Genomic DNA, 11,722 nt, shown 5'->3' with positions numbered 1-11,722 from the left:
AACGCACAATCAATTTTGCTATTCGAACATATTAGTGATGTTTACTCTCTGTTATGCGTTGTTCTTGAATTCCCTTGTTCATGTGTTTCCAAAGTTTTTATTCTCCCCAATAGGAAGAACATTCTTCTTCCTTTTAGTTTTCCCCCGTTATTCTCCAACTTTTAATTTGCTCCTCTCTTACAGTAGACGTAAAAACATGGATTGTACGTTCTGACGTACATGCGTACACATGTACAGTCTTAAATAGTGGTACACCGGGAAGTACCTTCATAAATATGAGTTATACACAGCAGGCGTTTTTTTCCGGTGGGTATATAAGTTCGATATACTGTTAAATGGAAATGTATGCGTCACCCATCAAGTGTGTGTACATCACGGTGTACATGTTGCATACATACACATATTACTCCACGACCATCACTGTGTGAAGTAATCAACGCCAACGAATCGGCTAACTCTCCAAATATGAGTTCACACATTTGGGAACGACTTTTCTTCCAACGTACACACTTGGATGAAATAGTTACGTTAGAGCAGTGAAATTGAAAAGAAAAAAAAAAAAAAAAGTTGAGGAAGAAATTTAAAAATTCATTTAAATTTAATGTGTAAGTATAAGAGTTAAAATTCATTTCGTTTTGTATGATAAAACGAATTTCTTTGAATGCCCCCACGTGTTGTAAAATGGATAAGTGGATTTAACGAGCAATAGCTTCACACGAAAAGGAACAAAATGAGGAAAAAAAGAAAAAAAAAAATTCATGTATTGTTAGGTGAATCATTCCATAAGAGTGATAATGGCACATGTGTAAAAGTGTCACGTGTGTATGCAGCGCGCACAGGCGTATGCACATGCACAGGGATGTTTGTATGTTCACCCATTCATCCGTTTTTTATTTTTGTGTGCCCCTTGCTCTGCACCCTCATTTACGCGAGCGGCACTACCCTTTGCATAATCGCTTGAGGCGAAATTTGAACTGCAAACAGAATTCATCACGCATGCGACACGTCCAAAAATGGGTGTTTTATCTGTCCCTTGCGCGGATATATAATGTGTGATTTTGACCTTTCTTAGCTGGAGTGCCATTATCCCCCTGTCACCGAACGCAGAGGCAAGAGCCGCTTTCCCTTCACCAATTTCTTTTTCCATCGGGGACCTCCCCCAAATTTCTCACCTTAAGCGGCAGGAACACTGCACAATTCCAATTTTTTGCCACTCCAAAATGGTTGCAAAAAAAAAAAAAAAAAAAAAAAAAAAAACATGAACAAAATGAGCAACAAAATTATATGCGTAGAGCAAAGCGAATCTCTGCTGACTCTCCCAGTGAACATAGAAAAATTCTTCCCGCCAAGTGTAAAATGTCTTTTGGCGTTTAACTGTCCTAATAATAAACTCTATGGCTGCCTTTGAGATGTTTCTCTTTCCTCATTCATCTTCACAATTAACTATCCAATGAGCGAAAGAGGAACATTTCCTCCGAGAATTGATCGTTGTGTATCTTTTTCGATCTGTCCTTTTTTTTTTTTTTTTTTTTTTTTTTTTCGTTTTAGCTATTTGCACACATATTATGCTCTTTGATCTAGTATTGAGCTAGCTATTTTTTTTTTTTTTTTTTTTTTTTTTTTTTCCGACGCGGTGATGATACCAAGCAGGTTGACCTATCTGCTTTGGGTTACACCTTCGCCCTTTGGAGGTATCACTAACAGCAGAATGTCCCTGCGCCATTCACAACGATGTGTTACCGTGAAAATGGAAGCATACATAATAGCGTTAATGCCCCACATGGAGAAAAAATGTTCTGAACAAAATGTACAGATGAGATATTCACCCAAATAGTCGGTGAAGCGATGCTGATTTAACGACACTGAAAAATGACACACCTGACCATGTAGTGTGTCTCCACGAGGTCACGGTGTGGATTGACTGGTTTATCAAAACAAAGGGTTTTTAATAATTACACAGGTATATCCGTGTGTGTGTGTGTGTGTGTGAGAGTAGATAAAGTTTATAGTTACTCCACATCAACGCCAAAATGCACAAGTGTGCGCACGTGCATATAAACACGCCAGAAAAATGCGTAGAAGAAAAAAAAAATTAGCCGAGGAAAGTATCCACGTCAATAAGCATATGAGAGTGAAGCATGGTGAGAAACATATAAACATATTTACACTCCGTCTTAATCATACAATACGGTTAAGTATTTTCCATTTCGAGAGAAAAAGAATTGAGGGCAAATATGGGGGTGGTGGACGAATGGCGAAACGCTGGCTAGGTTTCTTTCCCTCATACGGAGGCACTTGAAAAATGCAAAGGGGAAGTTCACCTGTGTGAACCCACGTGAGAAGGAGGCTTAACCGTTCTTCTATAATTTAGTCCTCTTGATCGTCCTCTTGATCGTCCTCTTGAGCATCCTCTTGACCCTCCTCGTCAGGTTCGCCCTCCTCGGCGTCTCCTTCCGCACCCCCTTCTATGTCAGGACCTTGGTTGCCATACACCTCTTCATTGTTTTCATGCGAAGATGGTATGCTAATTGCCCCCCCTTCATCCGCATTATCCTCACACGACACTTCATTCTGTGCCAGGTTTACATTTGATCGGTTGAACATAATGGGGTGTTCCTCCCCCGGTTCATTGCTTCCGTCGGAATGTGTAGACCTGGAGAAATCATTGTTTGGGCGCTCGTCATTGGAGCTTTCACCATGGTGATGATAGGGGGAATTCGTTGTACTGTCACCATTTTCATTGAAGCTATCCAGGGGTTCATTTTCTGATAACTCTCTTCCTGCATTTTGTCCATCCTGTTGGTCATCTTCTTCCTCCTCTTCGTCCCCTTCCGGATCCCTCGTTTTGTATACATCGTCCTGCACATATTCTTCTTCCTCCCCTATGTCACCTGTTTCGTCCATTTGGTTTTCTTCACTCACTTCGTTCTCCTCACCCATTTCATCCTTGGAGCTATCCCCATCGTATTGGTCATAGTCTTCCTCCTCTGCCGCCGCGTCGTACTCTTCATAATGCTCGAACTGCTCATTTGTGTATTCATCATCGCCCTCGTTCGTCTCGCCATCCGATTCATCATCGTCGTCGTCCTCCTCCTCCTCTTGATCCTGTTCGTATCCTTCATTTGCGTATGCACCCATTCCATCCTCCTCCTCATCATAATCCCCATCATCATCTTCATCTTCCTCCTCATAATCGTCATTGTCGTTATCGTCTTCCTCACTATCCATGTCGTCGTTTTCTTCTTCCTCTTCCCCGACCCGCCCTTGTAAACCCGAGAGCTTCTCTCCTCCGTTATCGTCCTTCCTCTCACAGTCTTCGTCTGACGATATTACATAGCAACTTCTGTTGCTTTCCATTTCGTTATTCTCTCCTTCATCATACTCATTGCTCTGCAGGAGATTCGGGTAAATATCATGGTGGGGGATTCCAGAATGCTGTACCTCCCCTGCGTGATGCTCCCCTTGGACTGACTGGAAAAATGTCTTTCCCTTCCTCTCATCCGCGTACAACTCATCGTTCAGGTTATCTTCTCTACTTCCATCACCATCGTAGGGGTAACTGCCACCATCGCCCATGTAGCTTCCCTCCTGTTGAAAGGACTCCTCGGTCCTATGGCTCATGTGTCCATCTTCTCCTCCTTCCTCGTCACTTCGCTGCGACTGTTGTGCGGGTTGTTCCGATTGTTCCGATGGTTCCAGTTGATCCGATTGTTCCGGTTGATCCGATTGTTCCGGTTGTTCCGACTGTTCCGATTGATTCGGCTGGTTATGCACAGGGGGCACACCTTCCGTCGCTTTTTTTATCTTCTTCAAATGCCTCGTAAATGTAGGCCAATTAGTATTCACCATTTCTGAGTCGGAGTTGTATTTTCTTTTTTTCATTCCTTTTCCCTCCCCTGTGGAGTAATTTTCTTCAGACACATGAGACCTAAACGGACTCACCACGCGACCCCTCCGTGGGTCCAGTTCCTTCATCGCCTGCCTCGTCGGAGGACTCCATGCCTGCGCCTCTCCTCCCTCGTCGAGCAACTCCTCAGAATACACCTCCCCATCAGGCAATTCGTCATCTCGCAATTCGTCATCTCGCAATTCGTCATTTTGCAATTCGTCATTTTGCAATTCGTCATCTTGCAATTCGTTACCACGCAATTCGTTACCACGCAATTCGTTACCACCCACTTCATCATCTCGCAATTCGTTACTTGGCCGTTGCTCCTGCTCCTCCCTCTCACCAAAGTTTACTTCTCCCATGTTGTATAACTCCCCCTCTGGAGTCGATCCTCCCGGAACTGCCTCTTCACCATCGACTTTCCCCTCCTCATGCACCGCGTTATGATGCGACTTATCCTCCTCGCCTTCCACGCCGATGAACACATCCGCGCGGGTCTCCCCTCCATCTTCCACTTCTTGATCATTCCCTTCACGAGATTGAACTATATCGTCCTGCTCATTATTATTCACTTCCATGCACGACGATGAATTGTTCACTCCGTTTTCCAAACCAGAGGTAACAATACCAAGGTCTTCTTCATTCCTTACAACTGATTCATTCTCCCCATGGTGGACGGGTCTATCCTTGTCTTCATCTGGATGACTGGAGGCCTCACTTGATTCATGCGACGACATATCTTCTTCCTCCTTTTCACGAATAATACCCCGGAAGATGCCTCGGATGAAACCAGTAACGTTTCCGCTAGCGTTTTCCTGTGCGCCAGACAACTGTCTCTCTGATTTCTTCTCCTCTTCCAAGATGTTCTCCTCATACCGCTCCAACGTTTCGTTGTTCGTTGCTTGACTTTCATCCTGTTCATCTGAAGGGATGATTGCATCCCCCTGGGTAGGCTCCACTTTTTCGTGCGATCCCTCCTTTGATAAGTATTCCGAAGGAGCTATGTTTCCTTCCGCTTCGTCTTCATCACCCCCCCTAGCATCATGGTTTACCATACTTGGGGCCTCCTCCCCTTGGTGAGCTTCACTGTCAAGGCTCTTTTTCCCATTTGGATCCTCCACAAGGTTGTCATTCGGCCCCGAATGAATGATTGCGATTCCTTCACTAGTGGAATGGAGCAGATGTTCTTCACCTCGTTTACCTTCTTCCAAAGATTCACTGACATCAACATTGGATGTACCAGTAACTAGATCACCAGCCCAATCATCATCCCCCTCTCCGTGGAAATTGAAAAAATCGTTTTTTCCATTCTCTATCATGTAATTAAAATTGTTTGCAAATCTCTGGACATTCTGAAAGACCTCCTCAACGATTTCATAGTTCACGTTTGTCCACTTCCCCTTCTGTTTAACAATGGTGGAATCATCATAGCCTACATTCCCCTGTAGGTCGTCCATAATTGTATCATACATAAACATATGGAAGGCCTTTTTCAAGCTCTTCAACTGATTCAGTATGGAATCTTCCACCCTCCTTCTCGAATTGACGATTTTAAAAATATCACAGATAACTATATTCTGTTGGATGAGGTGGCCAATGAAGTTTTTGTACTTTCCAAGATTGAGTGCATGCAGTTTGTTCATCTCTTCTGTGTTTTTCAGATTGGTCCTCAAACATTGGATGGAACTTTCATTCGTTTGTAGATTATCCTTTAGTTGTGCTATTTCATCCATGTTGCTTACTTGAATCACTCGATCCTTTTCATTTTTTGTCTTGAGGCTTTGAATAAATTCATTCTGCGTCTGTATGCTCTGCTTCAGCGAACTCACTTCATTTTTCAGAACTTGAATTTCCTTCAAATTGCGATTAATTATGTACAGGTAGCACGATCCCAGTTTAAATAGTTTTAATATGTTGCACTTGATAATGACTATGTGTTCGCTTCCGTTAAGGGGGGAGTCTCCCTTATTGGAGCATAGTCCAGAAATTCCTGCTTCATTTGCAGATAAATTTTTCAGCGTGCTTAAAATTTCCGATGATGAGGAACTCATAGCATTTTCCAGAGCAGAGACCTCATTGCTTCCGCTACTACCGGTGTACCCATGGAGTACATCATCTACTTTCTTGTTACACTTTTTCTTTAACTGAACGATAATTTCGTCCTTCTCCTTTATGTGTTTATTAATTTTCTCCTTGTATTGCTCCATAAGCATGAGGGATTCCTTCAATTTGGTTATACTGCAAGACAGAGCGGCGATGTCGTCGTGAAGCTTTTTAATTTCCTTGTCTTTCTGTCTGGTCTCCTCCTTACACTGCTCAATCACTTCGTTTCTGTTTTCTAGCTCCGCCGTGAGGTCTATGTTCTCGCTAATGTACTTGTGTATTTCTAGCGACACGTTCGAGGTATTGCCTTCTTCCAGGGTGGACGACCCGTTCGCCACGCGCGCTTTCATTTCGGCGTTCTCATTGGTGAGTTTCTTAATCTGAAAGTTCAGGCCAATGATCTGTTTCTCCTTGGCGTTAATCATTGCGAGATGCTCTGTCACTTGGCTCTGCAACTTCTCCTTCTCCACAATTACCGTATCGTTATTCTTCGTGGAGTGGAAAAATTCATTTTCTTTCATCAACTCTTCAATCTTCCTTTCATGTTCTTCCTTGGCTAGTCGAAGAACTCTATTCTGCTCATTCACGACGTCCAAGTCGGTTCTCATTTTGTTAAAATGGATGGCATGCTCACTATTCTGATGGTCCAATTGCTCCTCCATCTTTTTCCTTTCGCATTCCCTCCTAGATAGTTGGTTCTCCAACAATTTTATCTTCACCATGTACTTCTCCTCATTCAGATGTACTTTCTCGATCTCCTTGGCCAGGTTACGCAATTCTACCCTAGATCTTTGTAAATTCGCTTTCAGACTGACAACAAATTCATTATTCATATTGCCTAGAGTGTTTTTATCAGTTAGATTGGTTTGCAACTCCGAGATGTACTTCTGTTGTTGGATGAATTTCCCTTTCTCGACTTGCAACTTTTCTTTCAGTTCATTGTTTTCAAAATTCACTTTATCCCGTAGAGCGCAATTTTCATGCAGTTCTTCCTGCAGATCCTTATTCACGTCCATCAGTTGTTCTAATCTGGTTTTAAGAATTTGGTTGTCGTTTAGGTTAGCTCTCTTTTTAAACATTTCATTCAAATGGGAGTTGTCTTTTTTTAAATTTTCCAAACGTTCCTTCAAATTACTTATTTCTTCCTTATGTGAAGTCATTATAATTTCTCTTTCGTTAATTAACTTTTTATTTTTTTCAACTTGGATGTGATATTTCTGGACAAGTGTATTTATCTCCTTCTGCAAATTTTCCTTATCATTTTTTAGTAGCGCTATATATTCTTCCTCCTTCTGTTTCATACCTAGATGATTCTTTTTCTCATTCTCTAAAGTTTCAACTTTTATTTCCAACTGATCATTATCCCACTTGAGTTTCTTCACTTCCAGTTCCTTGTCTGCTACTTCACCTTTCAATTTCTCGATCTGATCGTTCAGCTTGTCCTTGGCTTCATCCAACTCTTTGGCGTGCTTGGATTGTTCTACGCCTAGAAGATCTGTTATTCTGTTCAATCTATCTTCATTCAATTGGCTCAAGAGGAGGAACTCTTTGTGCTTTTCCACCTGCTCACTGCAAATTTTTTTTAATCTCCTAATTTCTTCCTTACTGCACGAGCTGAAATTCCTCCATGTTTCGATCACCCCCATGAGGATTTCCTTCTCCCCTTTCAGTTGCAGAATTTCTCTTTCCAGATCAGCCTTACCTTCTTGTAACTTTCTAATTTTTACCTCCTTCTCTGCTTTGTATTCTATCTCGTCGATGATGAATTGGTGTACAGGTAGATGTGATGATTCTCCCCTTACGTTCATTGCGTAGGGCGAGGTGCCACCCTTTTCACCTCCTCCTTCCTTAACCATTTCACCTGTTTCGTCCATTTGGTTTTCTTCACTCATTTCGTTCTCTTCTTTTCCCCCCGTTTCTGCCGATGAGGCCATACAGTGCCGGAGTACATTCACTTGCTTCACACGCTCGTTTAACTCCTTCTTCATCAAAGAGCCTTTACTCTCGAGATCCTTAATCCTTTGATGTAAATTCATATTTTCCATTTTCAAATTACTAATATCGGAAATGTTCTTCTTATTGTGTTCCTTCTCCTCCACCCAGAGACCATTCAAATTGCTTAACCTAATGTCGTAATCACATTTTATCTGTTCATTTAGGGTGAAGAAGGTGTTTATTTTTTCTCTGAGAAATTGATTGTTCTCTTTTTCCTCCTGTATTAGTGAGTGGAGATATGCTTTCTCCTTCTCATACAGCTTAATCATTTCTTCGTTCTGTTCGGTCAATTTAACATTTCGAATATCCCTGGTGGACAGTTCCTCCTCTATCAGAAGCTTCTCCTTCTTCATTTGTTCATACTTATCGACCAGGAGGTCGTGCTTGCACTTGTGTTCCTTGCATTCATTTTGCAAAATAACCTGACTGTTAACCATTTGTTTTATTTCCTCCTCATTTATACTTAGCATCTTTTGAAGCTTCTCTTTCTCTTTGGAAAGAACCTCCAAATCGTGTTCTAACTTTTTTCCCCGTTCGAAGAGGTTGGCTTCATTCACATTCATCTCCGTGATCCTTTTATCACTCTCCAAAACTTTCTCTTCGTATCTCTTGGCCAAGCGGATTATCCTTTCGAACCGGTTCATTAGCAAGTCGAAGGATATTTCTACGTTACTGAAATTTAGATTGAACAGGTTAAAGTACCTCTCATACACAACTTTGTATTTTTCCTCCATATCAAAGAGGTTGTAACTTACGATGGTGTTGAAAATTGTGTTTATGTGAATGAAGTGGTGGTGATAGAACTGCCTATATTTCTGAATCACCTTTCCTTCTTCCAAATGGTGCAGAAGTTCCTCTTCCGTATGCTTCTTCTTCCATTTGTACAGCTCCGCAGAGAGAGTGACAGGATCAGCATGACCAACCTGGGGAGGCCTCTCAATGGAGCAATCTTCCAGTAGATGCTCCACTCGGAACTCCTGATTGTACTCTGCTATGCGTCCAAAAATCTCCAATGTGATGATATAATCATCAAAATAACTGAGCAAATCACTTCGTCGGAAGTAACTCATTTGCTTGTTCTCGATGCCGACAATTGCTTTTTCAAGGTTCTCCAAAATTTGACGGAAGGCATCCTCCTTCTCCTCCAGGGCGCGCGTACGACTGGCCTTGCACGCATCTTCATCAGCGCATAAGCCAACCAGATTGAGCGCGCCAGTAAGAGCATTGCTAACCGTGGAGGTAGGCTCTCTACCTTGCACTAAGGAGTTGTTACTCACATTGGAGGGTGTCTTCCCATTTAGATCATCCACGAGGCACCCACCTTTAACATGCCGACCCACACAATCCTTAACAGAAGCCTCGACAAGATTCTCAATAGAGCAGTTCTTATTATTATGATCGGCATGGACAAAGGAAGAGAGGTTGGAAATGGAAGATATAACCTTTAGCAAAGTTTCTTTCTCCAACTTTATTTTAAAATTTGCATCTTTGAGCTTTTGCACGATGCTGTCCTTTTCCTTGACTTTACTTTCTACCTCTTTGATGTATTCTAATTTCTCATGAAGGAGATTTTCCATGTGGGTTCTTTCACCCTGCAGTGTAAGCGGATCCATGGGATAGTTTTTCCTTACGAACCGACTGATACCCATGTCATCCTTTATTTTGTTGTTCCTTACGTTAATATGGGATTTTTCCATTTTCTCGTTTGATCTCGAAAGAGCAATGATCTTCACCTGTGCTTCGTTAAGTAGGTAATTCAAACTTTTGAATTTCTTTTTTTTAATTTTTATATACTTATCATGGTCGTATTTTTTCCCATCCTGATCATCTGCTGAGTCGTCCGTGTCAGGCAGAGGGGTGTTAAAAATAATTTCATAGGTGTACAGAGAAGAAAAACAATTGATATCTTCAAACAGAGAAATGTCAATTTTATTCTTCTCACATATATTTTTAATATCGTTAGTGGATCGAAGTATCATGATGCTGCAATTTTTTGTATTTAAAAATTCATGAGTAAAGGAAAATAAAATATTATTCTTCTCGACAATTTTTTTGTACATACGTTCAAACTGCATCAATGCATCTTTCAGATTGTCCACTTTAGTTCTATACTGTTGCATTTTTTTTTTCAGCTGATCATTTTTCTCCTTCAATTCATCTCTGTTCTTTTCCACCTCCAATAACTTCTTAATGCTACCCTCCGACGTGGCTAGCGATTTGCACAAAATATCCTTTGCTTTATTTAAACTTTCCACTGCATTCCTCCTCATCACTTGTTCTGTATTTATTAACTGTGTAAGGGATTCTACTTTTTCTTTATTTTTCTTAATCCCCTGAAAATTATTTTTTTCACTTCGGAGATATTTCTTCAATAGTTGTTCTCTCTCCATCTTCAGCTGTTCGTTCTTTTCCTTCAAATGGATATTTTCTCTTTTTACCATATCAACTTCTTTTTTAATTTCCGCTTCCATCTTAAGTTTCTCCTTCATAATATTGTTACATTGTTCAATGAGTTTTTCATTTTTTCGATTCATTTCATTGTACCTTTCTTCAACTTTGGCTAGCTTAATTTTTACCTCCTCATATTCACCTTTGTAACGTGCAAAAGTGGATACTCCTCCTGATGCACTCTCCGCGGTGCCTAAAATTATTCCCTTCCCTCCGTAGTGAATATCACTTTCTAGATTTTTCCTTTCTATAACATTTTTCAAATTCGTGCACTCCTTTTCCACTTGAGTATTCCTCTTTTGTAATTCCTTCACCTCTTCATTCCTCTGTGCACACTCCTCCTTTGTCCTTATTAAAGTATCCATTACCAAGTTATAATCCTTTATTTTTATTTCTAACTTACTCCTTAGCTTTGTTATCAGTTCATCCTTGTCTGGATTCTTCGTGTCGTCAAACAACTCGTCCTCCTCTATGCTCTTAATTTCGTTAAAACACATCGACTCGATAATATTTGCGTGACTGTGACTGTGTGTGTGGCTTTGGCTGTAACTATAACTGTGTGTGTACTCTGGTCCGCATGTGGGACCGAAATTAGAACCCCCCCCATAAGGCCCATTCGACGGAAACAAGCTCTCATACTCCTGATCGTTCATAATACCGTTCTGATATTCACTGTTACTGCCTCCGTGGTGGTGACTACCTCCCGCATCCTCTCCATCTTGCGCCTTCTCCTTCCCTTGCTTAGTGTTAAAAACCATCTTTTAACAAGTGGGGCGAGGACACGCAAAAATGTCTAAAGAATCAACAGAAGCATTCAATATATTTGCACAAAAAAAAAAAAAAAAAAAAAAAAAAAAAAAAAAAAAAATTCAAAATGGTGTTCACAAATTAAGGGTGCCTTATAACCACCACGCTATTTATTCTTTCCCTATGTCGTCTTCCAATCGAGGCTCCACGGATGAGCTAAGCTCCTGCGCGCCTCAGTTGGTGCAGCCTTCCTGAGTCTCCCATCGGGGGAAGTGAAGGACAGGGTAGCCCGAATGGCCTGCTCGGTGATCAAGCTCGAAAATGAAGAATGCAGCTTCAAACTGTTCCAGCGTATTGCTACAAAATATTCCCGCAAATTATTTCCGCCAAACACACCTCGGAAAGGCAAACTGGTCCATGACCCCAATAGTTGCTCAGCCTATTCCGTATGGTACCTCACTCGAAAGGAAAATGCCCGGTGAGTTCTCCACTGCGGGCTTCGTCTGATACTTCATTCAGGTGGTACGCAGGAATCATCCC

General features: G+C 41.4%; 1 protein-coding gene across 1 annotated transcript; it reads right to left on the bottom strand.

The window, feature by feature from the left end:
- Positions 1–2,367: 2,367 nt before the first annotated feature.
- Positions 2,368–11,193, bottom strand: PKNH_0824500 (conserved Plasmodium protein, unknown function; the record flags this gene model as incomplete). Its single annotated transcript, XM_002258850.1, has 1 exon — positions 2,368–11,193. The coding sequence occupies one exon, from the start codon at positions 11,191–11,193 to the stop codon at positions 2,368–2,370; it is 8,826 nt and encodes a 2,941-aa protein (XP_002258886.1).
- Positions 11,194–11,722: the final 529 nt, after the last annotated feature.

The sequence above is a fragment of the Plasmodium knowlesi genome (assembly GCF_000006355.2).
Source record: "Plasmodium knowlesi strain H genome assembly, chromosome: 8".
NCBI lineage: Eukaryota > Apicomplexa > Aconoidasida > Haemosporida > Plasmodiidae > Plasmodium > Plasmodium knowlesi.
Note: the sequence above shows the minus strand (reverse complement) of the source record. Positions and strands in the feature narration are given on the sequence as shown.